General features: G+C 42.8%; 1 protein-coding gene across 1 annotated transcript in view; it reads left to right on the top strand.

The window, feature by feature from the left end:
- AK9 (adenylate kinase 9) overlaps positions 1 to 21,942 on the top strand; it is a 113,557-nt gene that overhangs the window by 3,318 nt on the left and 88,297 nt on the right. The window contains exons 2-6 of the mRNA XM_063443519.1: positions 3,499 to 3,625; positions 5,309 to 5,372; positions 8,844 to 8,896; positions 11,674 to 11,770; positions 12,706 to 12,818. Coding sequence (XP_063299589.1) covers positions 3,509 to 3,625; positions 5,309 to 5,372; positions 8,844 to 8,896; positions 11,674 to 11,770; positions 12,706 to 12,818 — 444 coding nt within the window. The 5' untranslated portion in view covers positions 3,499 to 3,508. The remainder of the gene's footprint in view (positions 1 to 3,498; positions 3,626 to 5,308; positions 5,373 to 8,843; positions 8,897 to 11,673; positions 11,771 to 12,705; positions 12,819 to 21,942) is intronic.

Here is a 21,942-nt window from a genome sequence, read left to right on the forward strand (position 1 = left end):
AGGAAAATGTCACCCAGTACTGGGAGACTGGCACCCAGGGAGGAAAATGTCACCTAGTACTGGGAGACTGGCACCCAGGGAGGAAAATGTCACCTAGTACTGGGAGACTGGCACCCAGAGAGGAAAATGTCACCTAGTACTGGGAGACTGGCACCCAGAGAGAAAAATGTCACCCAGTACTGGGAGACTGGCACCCAGGGAGGAAAATGTCACCCAGTACTGGGAGACTGGCACCCAGGGAGGAAAATGTCACCTAGTACTGGGAGACTGGCACCCAGGGAGGAAAACATCACCTAGTACTGGGAGACTGGCACCCAGGGAGGAAAACGTCACCTAGTACTGGGAGACTGGCACCCAGGGAGGAAAACATCACCTAGTACTGGGAGACTGGCACCCAGAGAGCAAAATGTCACCTAGTACTGGGAGACTGGCACCCAGAGAGGAAAATGTCACCTAGTACTGGGAGACTGGCACCCAGGGAGGAAAATGTCACCTAGTACTGGGAGACTGGCACCCAGAGAGGAAAATGTCACCTAGTACTGGGAGACTGGCACCCAGGGAGGAAAACGTCACCTAGTACTGGGAGACTGGCACCCAGGGAGGAAAACATCACCTAGTACTGGGAGACTGGCACCCAGAGAGCAAAATGTCACCTAGTACTGGGAGACTTGCACCCAGAGAGGAAAATATCACCCTGTAGTTGGAGACTGGCACCCAGGGAGGAAAATGTCACCCAGTACTGGGAGACTCTCACCCAGTGAGGAAAATGGCACTCACTGAGAGACTTGCACCCATGGAGGAAAATGTCACCTATTGAGAGGCTGGCTTCCAGTGAAGAGATTGTCACCTATTGGTTGGGAGATATGCACCCAGGTGGGCAAACTGGGAGACAAGTACTAAGTGAGGAGACTGATGGGGGGGAGCGTGACTGGCACCTACTGAGATATTAGCACGCAAGGGCACAGCCTGGCATCTAGCCATTTACTAAGAAACTTGCACTTAGTGAGGAAACTCGCACCTATGGTATGATTGCCAAAATGGGAAACTTGGACATAATGAGAGACTGGCACCGACTGAGAGACAGGTATTAACTTGGAGACTGTCACCCAGAGGAAACTGTCACCAAGGAGGAAACTGACAGCTAGTGAGTGACTAGCTCCCAGGGGAGACTGGCATCCACTAAGAAACTGGCACCAAGGATGGTATCTGGCACCTACCAAAAGACATTGACCCATAGGGAGAAACTAGCACCTAATAAGAGACTAGTACCAAGCAGGGAGATTGGCACATTATGAGAGACAGTCATCCAGAGGGGAAATTGTCACGTACTGGGAGACTGTCACCCTGGGAGTAAACTAGTACCTACCAAGAGACTGAAATCCCGGGAGGGTAGGTGGGAGGTATCTCTACTGTAAAGTTGGCACGGGGGGGCAAGGGGGTTAGAGTTTTTCCTTAAAATATTGCATACATTAAATGGGTGGGTGGATATCCAAAATGATTCCCCTGATTGTAGTGCTAGAGAGAGCAGAGAACATTCCCAACACAAACAAATTTAGAAAATGCAACTTAGTACTCATCATCAATTATAGTAAATGTGGCTGTGTATTTAAAATTGTGTCACATTTCATTCTCTGTAATGGGCTACTAAAAAATAATGCATTTGATTCAGATGGAGCAGCAAATCTAGATATGTGTGCAAAACCTGTCCATATGTATGTTCTAAAATCTGTCAGGTTAATTGCCCATGAGGGCAGGAGCTGGTTGACCCAATATAATAGTGTTTTAATAGTACATTGAAATCTTCCAATTCACCTCTTACCTATGTGACATAATTTACCTTTTATGTTAAGACAAACAACACAATATATTAGCATTCTTATTGTAGAGAGTGCTGTACAATGCTCTAGCCTAATGTATAAAAACACTTATCACAACCACAGTATTTTGAGGAGGGGTCTGCTCAAACAAGTTTTCTATCTACATTATATAGTGTATATGTCTGGGATATACCACAGGTTGTACATTATATTCAATGGGATAGGGGATAAAATAATATATTTCCTTAAATACTATGTAACAAGTTAAAGGGGAACTGTGACTTCTCATGATTTATATTATTACTTAATCCCTGTATTTGAGAGACATGAAGAATAAAATTGGATGTAAAAATCAATGCCTCTTTATCATATCACTGGGTGCTCCCACCTTAGCACCTGACATTTTCATATGTGTTGTTCTAAGCACCTGGAATTAACCATAGAGAAAGCATACAGTGAAGAGAAGAATTGAAAGGAGAAATTAAAGGAATACTGTAGCATTAGGAATACAAACGTGTATTCCTAATGCTATACTGTTCTTCTCACCATGTAGATTATGGGGCCCCCCTGCAAAGGGCTGAGATTATCAGTTCTGATTATCTCAGCCAATGTAATGCTTCCCCATAGGAAAATATTGGGAGACTAGTGCACAAACATGGTAAAATGCAACTCTGACTATGAGAGTCATAACAGTCTGACTCAGTTATTCAGCGGGAGCACCCTCTAGTGGCAGTCAGGAATACAGCCACAAGAGATGTGTTAAAGGACTACTGTAGTGCCTGGAAAACAAACTCCTTTTCCTGGCACTATAGATCTTTAGGTCCCCCCCACCCTCAGGGTCCCACTCCCGCTGGGCTGAAGGGGTTAAAACCCCCTTCAGCCACTTATCTTTCTCCAGCGCGGGGCTCCCTCGGCGCTGGGAACTCTCCTCCTCCTGCCGACGTCAGCGCCGAATGCGCATGCGTGGCAAGAGCCGTGCATGCATTTAAACCGCCCATAGGAAAGCATTTCTCAATGCTTTCCTATGGATGTCAGCGTCTTCTCACCGTGATTTTCACAGTGAGAATCGCAGAAGCGCCTCTAGCGGCTGTCAGTGAGACAGCCACTAGAGGCTGGATTAACCTTATGTTTACAGCTGCAGGGTTAACACTAGATGGACCTGGCACCCAGACCACTTCTTTGAGCTGAAGTGGTCTGGGTGCCTATAGTGGTCCTTTAATAAAATCAAAACATTGCCGTATCTAGCAAATGGCAATGCTTTACATTGCAAGATTAAAACTAAAGGGCCAATGCACCGTGACCACTTCATTGAGATGACTGGTTTGGGTGCCTTTACTGTTTGTTTCTATTTCTCTGCCTACTTTCTAAATTGTGCCCTGGCTGGACCTGGATTAAACTGGCTTGTGATGTATTTTGCTAAAACTGATTCTGTAATATATCAGAGAATCGTGTGAAAACAAGTTAACACAGGTTATAGGTTACTTTCAAGGTTTTATTTAATGGTGTGATTCCATTAGCTTTATTGCTCCACAAGCAGCTACTTTGGGACTCACTGATTCATGAACTAGTGTAAGGGGGTCATTGCATCATCTAATGGGTGACTGCATACTATAATTTCAACACTGTTTTAATTTTCTACTTTGCTTCTATGAAACATTAAAATATTTTACCTTGCCTACAGAATTTACATAATGGCACCTGAAATTGAAACACAGCTCCCTCCTCTTGCGGACACATTGGATGAAAATGAAGCTGAGAGAGCTTTTCTCCTCTCTAAACCAACTTGTTTCCTTATTGTTGGAAAATCCGTAAGACTGTCTTTTTTTTCAACTTCATAGTTGTTAATATTATTTGTCATTAGAATTGAAGTACAGGGATCATGAATTATTATTTTCCATAATTCTCCATCCATCTAGAGATGTCGAATATTTCCTTATGGGCCATTTATTCAGGGTTAAAACTGGGTGAATTATTCATGGTGAAAACTGACATTTGTACAGCATGAAAAAGTATTCATAAAGGGGGGTACACTATGAAAACATAATAAGAACAAGAAAAAAACAAAAAAGGGGGAAAAAAAACAACTGATGGGTGCTCACTTCTTGACTCTATTCCCCATAGAGTCACAAGATGCAATAGCGTTTGAACGAGCACAAATAATAAAAGTATCAAAAAACTTTATTCTGTGTATACTCAACACACGTACAATGTTCAAAATGAATTATTATATCTATAAAAAGAGCTATACCACCAACCTAAGACAATCACCATATATCAGTAGCATGTGTCATAAGATATAGATAAATAGTGGAAGTGCACTCAACCCTTCGTCAAGGAATCCAGGGTGCTCCAATGGACAAGTCCCAGTACCAAAAGTGACTAAATGTAAAAACTAATCCAGGCACTCCAACGAGAGAGCAACGTTTCGACCCCTTAGGGCCTTTGTTAAGCTTGACAAAAGCCCTAAGGGGTTGAAACGTTGCTGTGTAGCTCCTGGTTCTAAATAAAATTGCCTACATTTTAGAATTCGTTGGAGTGCCTGGATTATTTTTTACATTTAGCATGTGTCATAAGACACATCTAACATATGACAAATAGAATAAAACAAAGTATAAGTGGTTACACAGGACACACAGTTGCTTTATGAAGAGTGTGTTCTGATAAAGGTGCCAAAACCCATTCTAATTGGCATTTGCAGATAGGCAATGTTAGGAGTAGCTAAAGATCTTAGAATCAAAGTAATTAACTTCTTCATGCCAAGGGTTTGGAAAAATAAAATTGTATCATTCAAATCTTCGTGTATCATCTATGTTGAATGGGTTAAAGAGGTGTGCTGCAATATAATTAATTGCCCATGCTAAATATGATATTATGGATATGTGAGTCATTTTTCACAATATAATGGAACTACTTAATTTATGTAGTAAAAGTACATCTTACATGTTCTAATGTAATTAGAGTAGATTTTAAAATTTAATTTACTATGTAGGGATAAAAGTAAAACAGTAATAGTGAAAACAAATAATATATAAGCAACAATATAATATAATAATAATATATATAATAATAACAATATAATAATAATATAAGCAACAATAAACATAACATACAGGGATATAATCTCTAATTAGTGGGGTAATAGCTGCTTGATCCAAGGAGACATCTAACTGCTATTTTGGGGTCAAGAAGGAATTTCTTCCTAGTTTGTTGTAAAATTGGAAGCGCTACAGACTGGGATTTTTGACTTCTTTTGGATCAACAGAAAAAAACGTGAGGAAGGCTGAACTTGATGGACCAAGTCTCTTTTCAGCTATGTAACTATGTAACAATGCAGAACAGTGAAATAAGGTAATTAGCCCCTTCCCTTACTCAAACTTACATATAATAATTTACAACAGTGCTATGTTTTTTTAAACTTTTATTAAACAGTTCACTTATAGTACACATGCCAATAAATAAAATGTTTATATTTAATTTGTCTGTTTGTGCAGGGTGTCGGAAAGAGTACTCTAGCAAAGAAGCTCTCGCAGTCTTGGAAATGTATTTTAATTGAAGGTAATACATTTGCTTTGCATTGTTCAAAATGTAATTTGACTTTAATTAACATGTTGGGTAAAAGTCATAGATAAATTTACTACATTACAAAAAATAAGGCTGTGTATGAATATGATCACTCTACAAATACAACTTTCACTGATCAGCTCTGCATTTCTCGCACTTGTCCTCAACTCAGCAACCATTTATTGGTTTAAATACACTGAACAGGTTTTCCCAAACTGAACTAATAAAGGAGACTTTCAGTGCACTCACCGTTAATTCACAGAGGTTGATAGGTTTATCAATCCACAGCGAGTTTGTTTCTGTGTCTATTATGTTTTCGATAATGACTAACAAGACCTGGTTGCAGGGAACATCCCTTATCAATCAAAGTTCGTTTCCACAGCTTTAGACAACTTTGGTCTTGAAAATGGAATAGGTGCCAAGGATATTAAAGTTCGTGAACATAAAGGAGTTTAAAATATGTTGGGTCCTGCCTGCTTCTGGAAACAGTGACGAACACTATGCAAGCAGTTTTAGATGGAACAGTAGCCAGGGTTTTTGACTTACATATGCTTTTGGAGTTTTGTAACTCTTGGGGGCAGCTGGGCACCTACAACATATACATTGATCATCCACAGCATTAAAACCATTGATAGGGGACGTGAATAACACAGATTATATTGTTACAGTGGCACCTGTCAAAGGGTCGGATATATTATGTAGCAAGTGAACAGTGAGTTCTTGAATTTCCTGTGTTGGAAGTAGAACAAGATAGGCTAGCAGAAAAATTTGACTGACTTTGACGAGGTCCAAATAGAGATGGCTAGACAACTGGGTGAGTGCATCTCCAAAACTGCACATTTTGTGGTTTACTCCTGAATTGCAGTGGTTAGTACCTACCAAAAGTGGTGCAACGAAGGACAACCGGTGAATTGGCATCAGGATCATAGGCACCCAAGGCTCATTGATGCACATAGGAAGCAGAGGCTAGCTAGTCTGGTCCAAACACGCAGAAGAGCTACAGTTGCTCAAATTGCTGAAAAATGTAATCCTGGCCATGATAGAAAGGTGTCAGGGCACACAGTGCACTTCAGTTTGCAGCATATTGGGCTGCGTAGCTGCAAACTGGTCAGAGTACACATCATGACCCCTGTCCACCCTGAAAGCCCTTTTAATGGGGACATGAGTGTCAGAACTGAGTATCTGTGGAATGTGCTTGAACAAGCAATCCAATCCATGGATGCCCCACTTGGCAACTTAAAGGATCTGCTGCTAATGTATTGGTGCCAGATACCACAGGATGCGTTCAGAGGTCTTGTGGAGTCCATGCCTCAATGCATTTATATCTTTTTTTTGTAAGGTATATGTCTGCAAGGAAGCAATAAGGAGACTAAAATCGGGCTAGGCACTATACACAATATCAAAGCCCAGTAAGAGAATTGTCATGTTGCAAGGTAATAAAGGAAAATGTAAATTCCTGCCTGTATGCATGCCCATGCTATGATCATACAAAGAAAGACATGGGCGAATGAACTGTGGTCTTACAGTATATGTCTGCAAACAAGGGAGCTGATAAAAACACCATAAAATCTTACTAAATCAAAAATATTCTCACACTAATGGCAGTGACTGTGGAATCAAGAACTGTGCAGTAGTGATCACTCCCCTGTGGCCCAACCTTAACACACTTTGCTTTGTATAGATCCACATACATTATGTTTCCCGTCTCTGATTTGAAGAGGTAGTCAGATATGCACAGAGATGCCTTTACCTGTAAATAACATTTATTGATAAACATAACAGTCACATAATGTTGTCACTCTTCTTCATATAATTTGTTCCATTAGCACAGGTGTACATCTCCTTTTCTTTATGTTTTAGACAATACAATATAAATGGGCCAGGAGGGACAATTTAATTTTAGTGGGGGTTTGGTCAGGATACAAACTGTTTTTAGACATTTTAGGCTACTATTTAATAACAATATGTGCAACTAAAATGTAATTTAGAATAAGAGCAACATGTCTTCTTTACATAGACTGATTTCTAAGCACATGTTTTGTAGTTTAATGACACGTTACTGAGTTGTTGCTGTGGAGCTCTGTTATTGAGTCAGTCACGCTAACAAAATGGAGCTCATAGAAGAGAGGGACCTCATGATAAAAAAGTGGGACAGTGGGATTTAGGTACAAAATTGGAAATAGGAACTTACATAGGGACACTTTGAAGGTCTGAACACTCTACCATGATGAGGTTACTTTCCATTATTATTTGTTGAATGTCTCTATAATTTTGCCTTGTAATATTAGTTTTTTTATACTAACCTCTACTCTAGCATTCTTCATTGTCATGTACTGTTTAATAGAACAATCCTTACCACCTTACAGTATTTTTACCGGATTGTTTGTTACATGCCAGCTGTTTTATTTACGTATTTTTTGTGTGTATTTCACCTGTTCATTGGCACATCTGAGGTATAGATTATAGTATTCCTCTTCCTATTAATGGAAACCCACTCCCTTCTACCTCTGGATAATATGTTTTTTTAAATTCTCCAAGCCTTCCTCCATTTATGAGCATTCCTTACTTTCTTTTTCACAACTTACTAATTGAAAACTGACAAACTCCTGCTAATTTTTCATTTGCATCCTTTTGAGGCTGTACTGTACAAAAATAAAAACTCATTAAAAAGTACACTGCAAAGGAATTGCTGGAATCAAAAACATGATGCCCTAGTGTACACCTTTGTCAAATTAAGCCAATTAATACACAGTATTTCATCTTTTATAACTCTTGTTGTCCCTTGCTGAAGTTGCCTCAATTCTGCTTGCTTTCATGTTGCACATACTCTAAGAGTCTTTTTAGATATGGCTTAATGGATAATCAGAAATTAACAACAAGCACTGATGGGTATGTCATTCAAAGTCCTTTTAAGGACTGTACAATACTAAAAGATCTGTCTGTAATTGTGTTCTCTACATTAAAGCTATGTTTAAAGTAAGTATAAAACATTAGCTCCTTTATTGTGAGTGTGAAATTGTTATTTCAGAGAATAACAGCAGATTGCAAATTAATTTCACATTTATGTTATGGTACTGTTGCTAATATAACCTCTTACTGATATGTTCCATTTATCGCAATGCTTTTATCTAATTTACTTGTGGAGACTGTAAAGCACTATGTATTGGCTAAGTTATTGGTTAGTGCCAGAACAGTAAACTAAACAATTTCTTGTTCATTTAAAATACAATAGTAGTAAAGGATCAGCATGTAATAGAGTTGAAGTTACCAGAGGTAGATGCCGAAACATTGCCAAATCACACCTCTCACAATGGAAAGCATGCTGAAACTTTTAGACATAGAGCAGCTGAAGAGACTCGACAGTGTTTAGAATGCAGATTTTTACATGATTCCATGGCATGCCATGGTAAAATATTTATTTATTGAAAATGCATTGCATTTCACAAGCCTTCTCTTGTCTTCTAGCTAAAGAATTGATAAGTGAGAATATTACAAAGGGAACCGAGCATGGAATAAAGGTACGTACCATTTTATTACTCATTTCTATAATATAGCGTCATTACACATTAAATCAGTAAAGCAGATTGAAAAAAATATTCAGTTAGATGAGATCTTTGTGAAGAGCAAGGATATAAGAGATACTCAGACAAGAATGAACAATGATTACTTGATTGTCTTATGAATTGGTATGAATTGGTATCCATCAAAGAACATAAACTGGTGCATAAACGAGAAATCATTTCCATACATATTTATAATGTGTCTACCTATTAGTAAAGACAAATCTATACAGGAAGCACTTGCTCACTCTGCCCAAGTAAGGAGTGGCCAAAACGGTAGATCCCAACTATTACATAATTAGTAGTCTCATTTTGCTTTGCAAGCTGTAAGGCTGGAAAAGCGTCGTGGGAGTTGTAGTTTTGGACCAGCTGGTGATCTTCTTCTTCATCACCCCTTTTCTAAGGCAATACAAGCGCAATTTCCTTTAAGCCTGTACAGCTTTAAATATTTTCTGTATGAGTATTATCGAAACAATTCACCAACTGTTGTTTTGTTTGTTTTTTGGGTTTTTTTTTTTCTAAATAATTTTTTATTGAAGTAATATTCCAATAAGGAACAGAACAAGCAGAGTGGAATTCATAGGACCTAAAAACACAAGTTAAACTAAAACAAGGCATGGGAGTCTCCAGTAATTCTGAATAGGAGGAGTCACATGCACAAATATGTAATAACAGAGACCATAGCAGTGACCCTATTTGATATGTTCTCCAAGTTAGAATATGTTCATTAGACAAGTGCTTCACAATATAGGCTTCAAGCAATCTTTAAATATGGCAATTTGTATCTCTACTATTTCACTGTTAATCATGTTTTCAAAATTACAAAATCAGGTAGTACTGTATTAGATGGAGAAACATTATCATGTCTTGGCTGCCATATCTGCCCAGAGTTAATAATACAAAAAGAAAATGTAAACAAAAACATAAATTCAGGGGTATATATTCTCAAAGAAAAACAAACAAACTTGGTTTTGGTCATAGACTGCACATAGAAGAAAAAAGAGAAATGGGGTTTCAATTATTATTAGTAGTAGTAATATTATTATTATTATCATTTATATAGCACCAACATATTCCACAGAACTTTACAATTAAAAAATGGGGATAATTGACAACACATAATTTACATATGGAATATAAATGACAGAAGAGGGGAAGAAGGCTAAAACAAATTTATTATTTATGAGGAAAGGGCAAAGACACACAAGAGACATAACATTTCAGCGGGCTAGAGATTGGTGGATACAATACCAGTATCAGGAGAGACAGTGAGCCTGTCCTGAAGGGTGCAGGAAACCAATGTAATGATTGAGTGATGAGTAGTGAGTCCAATAGTCATCAGGAAATGATGAGTTCATGAACAAGACAAGTGTCTTAGTTGTATTTTGAGTTAGATAAGGGTGAATGCGGGCAATATTTTTAAGATGGAAGTTACAGGATTTGGAGACAGACTGGATGCAAGGAGAAAGGCTTAGACCTTTCACTTGCTGGAAGATTTATGGAGGTGGACTATTTGGTGGAGGTAAGAGGACTTCAGTTTTCGAAAGATTATGTTTTGTGGATGTTAGAGATGTTAGAGAGGCAGTTTGTGATACCTTCAATGAAAGCAGCAGGTAGGCCAGGGGAGGAGAGGTAAATCTGAGTATCATCATTATATAGATAGTAATGAAATCCAAAGGAGTTAATAAGAGGCTGTATAGCTGTAGAATAAAAGAGGAACAAGAACAGACGGAAAAAACATTAAGTGAGGATTCAGAAAGATAGGATGTAAACCAAGAAAGTACAGTGTTACAATGTAAAGGTAATGGGAAAGAGAATGAGCAACAGTATCAAAGGCAGTAGAGAGATCGAGATTTAAGAGAAAGTAATAACATTTAGATTTAGCAGTGATTAAGTCATTAGTCACTTTGGTAAAGGGCAGTTTCAGTAGAATAGAGAGAGCGGAAGCCAGACTGAAGAGGGTCAAAGAGAGAGTTAGTGTGTAATAGCTATCACACTGAAACAGCTAAACTGCCATAGTCCCTGACAGAGATCAGCAGTGAGTGACAGTCATTTTAACATGTAACCAATGTGACATTTCACTACATTATCTGTGTCTTGTGCGTATTATAATAATGCAGACGGGTGGGAGGATGGATGGATGAATTTGTACATTGTAGTAACATACACATGACAAGAGAGTTGTGCTTTTCCAAAATGTTTTAAGCGTATTGATATTCCATATTAATTAATAGAAATATCTTTAAGAACAAGATTATCGCATTATATTCATACAACTAATGCACAAAATATACTTTAAGCTACATAACTGCAGTTTAAATGACTCTTTTTAGCTTTTGAGACAGTTTGAACATTCATACACAACAAACATTCTCAGTTCCTTAAACACTAACATGGGCATGCACCAATCTCTGAATTTTCACAAATTGAATCTGATAGGCAAAACTGATGCAAAAATTGCCTCATTGTGACTATGGCTGAGTCTGAGATTTTGTTCAGATTAGCTATTATTGCCTCAGTTTTGCAATTCAGATTAATTTGTGAAAATTCTTAAATGAGTTAAAAACACTGTTGGATAGGGAATAGTAATACTTTGGAGGTGTCTAATGAGTCTTGATTATTGTTATATTTAACATATTACTACAAATATTTACAAAAATCAATTAAGTAAATTTACAATTGAGTAAAAATTGTGTTATAAATATTGTGTTTTTTTGTATTTATTTACATTGTAGATCCAAGAACTTCTTTACCAAGGTCAAAATGTTCCAGAGGAACTACTAACACAGTTAATGATTGAGAAGATCAATTCTCCAGAAGTTGCCCATCTCGGTAGGTTGTTATATGTTGGTAAATGCCATGTCTATTGTTTTTTGAATGACATGAGCTGGAGTGAGACTGCAGCATTGGCTCTAGAGCTGTAGATCTGACCACACAGACTCTGGATGACAGATACAGCCTTTCTCTGTTGTTGCACATATCTATCAAGCTTTCACGTGCCTGCTGCCCCTTTTTTTTTGACTCTATGTGGTTGTCTTTTTCATAAATGTAGAACTTTACGTTTTAATACTAACGCCACATCGCAGGCAGTCTGATTGAAAAAGTACCGGTAGGTTTTACAGCCTAGAAATTTAGTTTCAGATTGGTGGTGCACCATCTATTTCTAATACATTGTTCTATGGTATATATAATAATGTAGGTATACGTTATATACTACTTTCTTACTGTTACATAATCCCAGTACTTGTAAGGTCAAAGGAGATATAACCAACCACTGCCTCTCTATATATCACTGTTTGTGATATATAGCATCAGGGATACACATTTACTTATAAATTTCAATTTCAGCCTCTTGAAATAGAACATGCTATCTTGCTTTCTCTATAGCTAGGGTTATAGTGCTTTAGTTTTTAATATTTTCAATCAAACCTTTGACTCAAAAGAAATATTAACCGTTTGCCTATATAGTGTGAAAACTTGAAAAAGTGTGTCTCTATGTGAATACAGGAGCCTTTGGAGGGAAGCAAACAATAAGGAACATGATTGAGCATGGGAGGTTAGAATGTTGGAGTAAATGTCTAATCTAAGAGCCCTGTTGTTAGATTTTATCTGAAAGAGGTCTTTTGTAGTTTCAATATATGAAGGGAGAACCACACATCTAGATAATGGTTTTGTATGGCTTGCTTGCATCCAGGCAACTGGATAATTTGTAGAGGCCTGTGGTTTATGTGATATATATATAAATGTGTTTTTGTGTTTTTTTGCAGGCTATGTATTGTGTGATTTTCCATCGCTTTCTGAAGAATATATCAACATTCCTGAACAGATTGCATTAATTAGGAGCCTTAAATTAAAACCTGATGTTATCATTAATATTAAGGTAACTCTGATATATATGATTAAATACTTTATCTAGTGTTACTTTCTTTCACCTATACCAGAGACCCCATAGTCCATAATCCTTTCACAGTATTGTGGAATAGTTTATATTTTCTGTTCTTGATACCATCTCTTATACATAGAGCAATCCCTGAGAAAGACACATTTATGAAAATCCTATTAAACACAAACACATTATATCCTGATGTACCAGTACTGATGGATGGTGTATTTTCATCTCTTTTAACACTGTCGGGGAGGTGTTGTGTTGAACACCTGAAAAAGTATGCAAAGTGCTAAATGTGGATCAATCGCCATGGAAACCAGTGGAACCAACAAGCACATTCCATTGAATATTCCTCCGTGTCTACATCTTTGTTCCACTTTTTAAAACACATAACTTTTTCACCTCTCCCAAGTGTTTTGTTGTTTATTCTACTCATATTCATAGTGATATTTCCGATAGTAATCTAAAAGAATTCACAATATTTAACTTTACTACTTTACTTTTTTTTTTTTAAAGATTCTTTATTTTTCATTTTTCAGTTTTCATGAACAAAAGTGAGTGAACGTTTTTACAGAAAAAAGAGGTTGGTTAGTTAGGGGGTTACAATAGGATACAAAATATTTCAGTAGGACATTTTTCTGGCATTGTGGTTTGGTATCTCTCATAACCTTTTCTTTTGAGGATCTTGAGTTAGGAAGGCTACGTGTGTGACCGTTCGGGTCGTGTTGCCTGCGGTTAGGTGGAGTTACAGGGTTCTAGGGGTGGTTATGAGGCGTCTTTCGAGTTACCTGTTCCGGGATATTCCGGTTATTAGAGATAGTTGAGGTTGTAGGGTCATTAGCCAGAAGCTTTCAGTGGTGATCCTCCTACTGTTGGAGGGATGGGGATAACTGTCTGGGGGAGTATGGCCTTCGAGTCGGGCAGAGGTTGTGGTTGTGTCTGTAGGGCCAGGAGGTTAGGGTGGGTGGTACAGGGAGGGTAGTGTTAAGTAGGGGGGTAGTTAAGGGGGGGGGAGAGGAACTGTGGAGGAGTGAATAGAGTGCTGCTGCCCTTCTGGGTTTTCCCTCCGAACCCAGGGTGGTGGGGTTGGATTGGGGGTGGGTTGAAGCTGTGCGCTTCATCCTAGTTGTGGTTAGCGTCGGTGGTGTAGGTCGTCAGGTCTGGTGTGTCACCATGGGAGGGCATTGTGTCCGTCGAGCCACGGGTCCCAGACTTTGTGGAATGAATTAGGGGTGTCGTGTATCTGTGCTGTAAGTCTGTCCATGTCTATGCTGTCTGTGATTTTCGTGTGTATTTGAGAGTGAGTGGGTATACGTGTTGTGGACCAGTTTTCGGCGATTGCTCGGCGTGTGGCTAGGGCTATTCTTGCTATGAGCTTATTTTCACTACGGGTGAAGCTGTCCAGGGGCTTAGAGAGTAAAAGGGCCCATGGGTCAAGGGGTACTGGTTTGTTGAGTAGGTCAGATAGGAGGGTCGTCATAGTTTTCCATAGGGGTGTAAGTTTAGGGCATGTCCACCAGCAGTGGAGGAAAGTGCCTGTTTCTCCGCACATTTTCCAGCAGAGGTTGGTGTGGTTTTGTTTCATGGCCTTCAGGCGGCAGGGGGTGAGGTACCATCTGAAGAGCATTTTGTATGCCTGTTCTTGATGGGTGACGCAGATTGAGATGGATTTAATAGATGCCCAGATGTCGGCCCAGTCCGTGGGGTCCTCGGGGGGTCCGAGATCTTTTTCCCACGCCGTAATATATGGGAGGGCTATCTGCGTGTGGTGTGTGGTTAGGTTTATGTAGATAGATGAGATTTGGCTCTTCCTGGATGGTGACTGTAGGGTGTCTCTTTCAAACTTGGTCAGGGACGAGGTGGCTGCTATGCGAACCGTGTCGGTCGCTGCGAAGCTTCGGAGTTGTAGGTAGCGGAAGTGATCAAATGTGGTTAGGGTTTCGGGGTTGGGGAGCTCCGTGTATTGCAGGAGCTTGCCATTGGGGTAGAGGTGTCCCAACCTAACTATGTCTCGGTCTTCAAAATGGGCATAGTGTTGAGGAGTGAGGCCAGGTTGGAACATTTTGTTGCGGAGGATTGGGGTGAGGGGTGAGAGGCCTGTAGACAGGTCAAATTTGTCGCTGAGCCGGTCCCAGAGGTCTAGGGAGTGGGTGATTGCTGGGGATGTGGGGGGTGGCAGTGGCCTGTATTGCCTTTGGAGCCACATGTATTGGGAGGGGTGGTCTCGGCCAAAGATGAGGTGTTCCAGGTCCACCCATCGTTTGTGTGCGGGGGGGAGATGCCAGTGTTGGATTTGTGTCAGGTGGGCTGCATGTAGATAGTGGGTAACGTTGGGGAGGCCTAGACCTCCGGAGAGTTTGGGAACATATAATGTGGCTCTGCGGATGCGGGGTTTTTTCCCGTTCCAAATGAATCGGTCTATGGCAGTTTGAAGGCTTTTGAGGTCCGTTTTATTGCAGGGGATGGGTAGTGCTTGGAAGGCATAGAGGAATTTGGGTAGGAGGTTCATTTTAACGGAAGCTATCCTTCCTAGCCAAGATATGTTCATCTGTTTCCAGCGCTCCAGGTTTTGAGTTGCTTTCTGGAAGAGTGGGGGATAGTTGGTTTTGTATAAGGCGTTGGTGTCACTAGTGATTTGGACTCCTAGGTAAGTGATTGCCGTTGGGCGAATCCGAAAGGGGAAGTCTTGTTTTAGGGAGTGGATAGTGGGTTCTGTCAGGTTGAGCGGCATGAGGTCTGTTTTGGTGGCATTGAGTTGGTATCCCGATATCTTTGAGTAGTCTTGTAGGGTTGTTATGAGGGTGGTCAAGGTTGGAATGGGGTCAGTCAGGGTGAGGAGGATGTCGTCTGCGTATGCGGCGATGGTGAATGTGTCGTCCCTAATTTTGAGTCCTTTGATGTGTGGGTTGGTACGTATGGTCTCCAGCAGTGGTTCGAGGGATATGGCGAATAGTAGGGGGGACAAGGGGCAGCCTTGTCGGGTTCCGTTCAGTATAGGGAAAGAGGGGGGGGTGATATTGGGGATTAGTAGCTGCGCAGTCGGGGTGTGGTACATGGCTTGGAGAAAGTGGGTGAGTTCTTGTGGGAATTTGAATTTGCGAAGGACTTCGAATAGATAGGGCCATAGAAGGCGGTCAAAGGCCTTCTCGGCATCTAGGGAGAGTATGGCGGTCGGGAGGCGTTTATGGTTGGCGTACCAGATTAGGTCTATGACCCTTCTGGTGTTGTCTTGTGCCTGTCTATGGGGGATGAAGCCTACTTGGTCTGGGTTGATGAGTTTGGGCAGGAGGGGATTAATTCTCGTTGTCATGACTTTGGTCAGGAGTTTTAGGTCTATGTTTAAGAGTGAAATGGGGCGGAAGTGGCCTGGTTCTTCGTGGGATTTCCCGGGTTTAGGTAGGAGGGTAATGTTGGCTTGCGTCATGTCGGGGGGTAGAGGGTTGCCTTTGAGCATTGCATTGAAGACTTTGCATAGTCGTGGGGTGAGTATGTCTCCGAATGTTTTATAATAGATAGCTGTGAAGCCGTCAGGTCCGGGGCTTTTATTGGGTTTCAGGGATTTTATAGCTGCTTGTAGTTCTTCTGGGGATATGTCTGCTGAGATAAGAGTTCTGGCTGTGTCAGTGAGGGAGGGGAGGGAGAGTTTCTCAAGGAAGTCGTCTGTTAAGGATCTGGCGAGGTCAGTTTGGGGGTCCGGGGTGTGGTTGTAGAGGGACGTGAAGTATTGCTGGAAGGTTTTTCCGATTGTGTGTGGGTCAGTGCTCATTGTACCGTCTGATGTGCGGATCTTAGAGATTCGTTTTGTGTCTGTTAAGTTTTTGAGGCGTTTAGCTAACATCGAGTCTGCCTTGTTGCCCTTTTCATAATATCTTTGTTTGGTCCATGTGAGTGCTTTGGCCGTGGTTGAGAGGGAGAGGCGTTTGAGTAGGGCTCTCGCTGTCGTGAGTTGGTCAAGGTGTGAGGGGGTCGGGTGGCGTTTGTGGAGGGTTTCTAGGCGGCCTATGTCTGAGATGGCCTCCATTAGTTGTCTGTTGTGCTGCTTTTTACGCGCTGTGGCTATTGCTATGAGTTTGCCTCTGATTACTGGCTTGTGGGCCGCCCATAGGGTGATTGGGGAGGACACGGAGGGGTCATTCAGGGTGAAATATTCCTTAATGTCATCCGCTAGGGACGAGGTAATGAGCTTGTCTTGTAGGAGTTGTGAGTTAAGTTTCCAAGTCCAGGGGCGTGTCATGTTGGGGATTGAGAGGGTAAGGGAGATGTCGGCATGGTCCGACCAGGTTATGTGTCCAATGGAAGTGTTTGTGATTCTCGATGTTATGTTTGGGGAGATGAGGAAGTAATCGATGCGGGAGTAAGTGTTGTGAGGGTGGGAGTAGAATGTATAGTCCAAAGTTGAGGGGTGTTGGGCTCTCCAGATATCCAGGAGGTTGTGTGTGTGTAGGAAGTGGGAGAAGGGAGCGTCGTTGTGTGATGGTCTTGGGTCGTTCTGAGTTTTGGTGGTGCGGTCAATGGGCGGGTGGTGTGTGGCGTTGCAGTCGCCACCTACAATGGTGAATGTGGCTTTAATCGTAGTGAGATGTGCCGAGAATGTTTGCCAAAAGGTCGCGTCTGGGGTTGTAGGGGCGTATAGAGAGGTAATGGAGTAGGTTGAGGAGCCTATTTTGCCTGTGAGCGTGAGGTATCTACCTTGTTTGTCTGGGAAGGTTTGGATGTCGTTCAGGGGGCAGGATGCTTTAAGTATGATGGCCACCCCTTTGGTTTTAGCTTCTGGGGAGTTGGCGAGAAAGCTGCGGTTGTAGTGTTTGTTCCTGAGTAGGAAGTGTTTGTGGGGGGTGAAGTGTGTCTCTTGGAGTAGGAGGATGTCTGCTTTTTGGTTGTGTGCCCATCGTAAGAGGGCATGGCGTTTTTTGGGGTTGTTGAGGCCCTTAGCGTTAATGGAGACACAATGTAAGTTGAGTGGCATGGTCAGGAATGGTCTGGTCAGGTGTCGTAGCGTATGAGGGGGTGTTGGACTGGTCAATGGGGAGGAAGGGAGGAGGTCTGGGCCCGGGTGGTCCCAGAAGGGCAGCAGGAGGATTCAGAAGACGGGTAAGGTGTATGGGGAGGGGGGTAAACGTGCTGGTCTTACGTCGATTGCCAGCAAAGGTGAACTGTGGTACCGGGGGTCTCACTGGTCAGTGTATTCGGAGACCGGCGGTACGGAACAGGTTATGTGAGGGGAGTAATGGTCGTTCGTCTGAGAGTGGTCGGCAAACGGCAAATAGGTTCGTATGGGCAGTCTTGTCCTAGTAAGGAACCGGGGAGAATGAAACCTGGAAGGTAGGCTTCTTAACTATGTACAACGGAGTTTAGAGGTTGTCGCGTCTTTTGTGTTTGGCTTTACCCTTCAGATACTTTTCTGTTCTGTCCGGGGGGGGGGGGGGGGGACACACATGAACAAGTTGTGGGAGCAAGTTGTGGGATACAATGAGTGCTCTGCGAAGTAAGCATTTTTAACAGTTGTTACAAGTTATTACACATATCACAAGGATCTGTATGGCATGCATGTAAGATATTAATAGTTTGGGTTGTCATCATGTATCTATACTTGATCAGCCAAAATTGAAACTGCTTTCATACCCTAAGTGGGTGGAGTGTCAAAGTATCAAATCACCGTAGTTGTGTGTGGCTGGGAAATACCTCCCTGCAGGGATCCCTGTCTTTGACCTTCCCATGGTTTGTCAGGTTTTATCACCCTGTCTTAAGCTACTGAGCTATCAGAATTCAGTCTGTTTGTCTGAGATTGCCTGGGGCAGGGTGGCACTGACCTGGCTGATCATTCTTTAGGTGTGGGTGGTCCGGCCAGGCTGGAGGGTCGTATTGCCCCGGTCTCAGTCTCTCTGGGGACGTGAGGGGCTATAGTGCCTCCCGAGAGTGTCTGGGGTCATTGTAGTTATTGGGGAGTGCCTTTTCATAGTGGCTCTAGGCCGTCGCGGCCCGCCGCCCCCCCCGTCCCGTGGGAGGGGGGGGGGGGATGGCCGCCAGGGCCCAGACCATCTGTAATTTACTGTCTACGCATTCCCGTCCTCCAGCCAGGTCGCGTGCTCTGTGACTCAGGGGAGTCGTTACCTCGTCTGTTACTGGGCCTCCGCAGCCCGCCACCCCCCACCCCCGTTGGAGGAGGGGGGGGGGAAGGCCGCCAGAGTCCCACTGTGTTCCATCGATCCCGCCTCCCCCAGTCCCCCCTGTGCCTCAAGTGAGGTTGTGTATGAGCCACATGGTGTACATATCATGTCATATCATCCCTGCCCGAGGCCGTCGCGGCCCGCCGTCCCCCCACCTCATAAGAGGGGGGGGGAGGGGGGACCACCAGGGCCCCGGGTCCCTCCACCCTGTCCATTTCCCCCCACCCCAAGCAGTTGGAATAAGGCAAAAAAGGTGTCCCCACTGTGATCTTACTGTAGTCCCAATGTACTTAGAGTTTGCACAGTTCGATCTCCAGCAGCCGGGTCTTGGGGTGTGAGGTGGAGTGTTTCATCGCTGGGTGAGGTCGCCTTCATCTGCGGTTGTGGATGATGGACAGCATCTTGTGGATCCTGGGGTGGGTCTCTGGAGCCTGTTGTGGCCTCAGGTTGAGGTCGGCCGGCCGGTATGCCTCAAGGCCGGCAGCAAGGGTAGCTGTGGTGGGTGGTCGCGTCTGCCGGGAGAGGGCCCTGGTGATGCTGAGTAAGTGGGTCCCGAGGGCCAGAGGGTAGGCATAGGTGTTGAGTGCATTTTGTCCGGTTCTGGGGTTCGCGGTTAGGTCGTTAGTTTCGGCTTGGCAGTGCTGATGGTATTAGTTCTGTGTGTCCGGGGTCGGTTAGTAGGGTGGGCTTGAAGTGAAGGTGCCATGAGTGGAGCCAAGACGCGGCTGTAACAGTGGGCTTCGGTTTAGGCTGGAGGCTGTCTGGGGCGTTGTCTTCTGTCGCGTTCCCTTTGTGGTTGTTGGTCCCATGGACCGTGTTGGGCCGCTGGTTGTCGTTGCGAGGCAGCGTTTGAGTCCAGGATTAGGTCTTGGAGGCCTAGTTGCGTAGCGAATTCTCGGGCTTCCGATGGTCTGTATAGCGTGTATGTGTGGTTGTCTCGCCGCACCATAAGTTTGAAGGGATGGCCCCAGGAGTAGCGAATTCTCCGTGCCTGGAGGGCTTGGGTCAGCGGTTTGAGTTCTCTGCGTTTGCGGAGGGTCGTGGGTGCTAGGTCTTGGTATAGTTGCACCGTGTGGCCTTCAATCTGCAGTGGGGTCTCTCTGGTGGCCCGCATGATCGCCTCCTTAATGTGAAAGTAGTGGCAGCGAACTATAATATCTCGGGGTTGCGATGAGCCTGCTGTGGGTGGGCGAAGGGCTCTGTGTGCCCTGTCTAGGAGGAGGTCGGATGGCGCGGCGTCTGGCAGCAGGCTGCTGAAGGCCTCAAGGAGCATGGCGTTAAGGGTTTCTGGTGCTGCGGATTCAGGCAAGCCCCTTATGCGAATGTTGTTTCGCCTTGACCGGTTATTAAGGTCTTCTTGTAAGTCTTCCAGGTAGGCTATTTGTTCTTGCATGTCTTTAAATTTGTCTTCGTGGTTGGAAGTTATGGCGGTAACGTCAGCCATTTTGGATTCTAGCGTGTGTGTGCGCTTAGTTAGGGCGGTCAGGCCTTCATTGATTGGGGCCAGATGCTTAGTAAGTTCATCTGCCACTAGGGATTTCATGTCTGTGAGTAGTTCCTTGAGGTCTTGCCTGGTAAGGGGTGATGTCTCTTTCCTATGGCTAGTTATGCTGGTGTCAGAGTCTGAGTCCGAGGCCTGCATGCTGTGTGCGCATGGCGCCTCTCTGTCTGACCTGGTTTTGAAGATTGGTGCCACGGCCGTTCCGGACTTGGATTTTCGTCCGCCTCCCATTTCAGCTTGCTCTGGTGTGGGTCGGGTATGCAGTGCTCGGTTCACGGGTGGATTGCCTGTGTTAGTGCCCGTTTTTTGTGCTTATGTTGCGTTTGCCGCCACGGAGCTCTCTCAGACCGCGGCCATCTTCATCGGCAGTCAGGCTCCGCCCCCCTACTACTTTACTTTTAAATAATATATTCACACTTTGGCATCCTTTGGACAATCATTGGGAAATATTGTTTAAGCTTGCACAAGCTGTAGTATTGAATATATAGAGGGATATTCACTAAAGTCCAAACGGCCCTGTACCAAATTTGCTGCTGTACAGGGCCATTTGGACTCCAAAAGCCAGACATTGTTTGATGGAATTCATCAAAGTCTGGGTTTTGCAATCCAAAAAAACACCCCTAAACTCAAAACCGCCGCATTCAAATTTAATCTATTTTCACCCATTTAGGGTTCACTGCAGAATGAGTTCTGATAGCAGGGAAATCCATTATATAGGCTTTCCCATGCTACGACACATCTTGCAAAGCATGGAAAAATTACTAGCAGAAAGCGCTGAAAGTCAAGTCTCAAGAGAGGTTTCACCATGCGGTCATTAAGAAATCTCCAATTATGGTGCTGGAAATTGGTTTGGACACGGATATTTGTGATTTTTAGAACCCATCTGAACGAATGTTACAGAATTGGTCGTACCAATCAAATCTTGACCGCATTTGGCTTTAGCAAATCTGCGAATTGCCAATGCGGTCGAAATTCGGTAATTTTCACTGGATTTTGTACATTTGGACAAAATCCAGTGTTTAGTGAACAACACTGATAGTTAGATTTGTACCACAAGTGTTAGATTTATATTTTATCTCTATATATGTTCTTTAGACAATGCTTGTTAATTATCATATATTCACATAACAATCATCTTAGCGTTGAAGTTGAGACAAAATAAGGTTTTATAAATATACTCCCAGATGTTTAGTAAAAAGGGACATGGCAAATATATTATCATTTAAAAAAAAAAAAATCAGACTACACTGCAAAAATAATAACCAATAACACCTAAACCCATAACCAAACCATGTAATATTTTATTCTATAAAGTGGGAGAGAGAAAGGGAGGAGCTTGGCTGCAGAGAAAAAAAAAAAAGACATTGGCCCAGTTAAAGCACTAGACATTAAATCCTTCAGTTAGTACTTTGCGCTTTCTAATAAACTTAGCCTAAGAGCTTACTCATTT

This window comes from Pelobates fuscus, chromosome 2 (assembly GCF_036172605.1).
Source record: "Pelobates fuscus isolate aPelFus1 chromosome 2, aPelFus1.pri, whole genome shotgun sequence".
In the NCBI taxonomy this organism is placed as follows: Eukaryota; Metazoa; Chordata; class Amphibia; order Anura; family Pelobatidae; genus Pelobates; species Pelobates fuscus.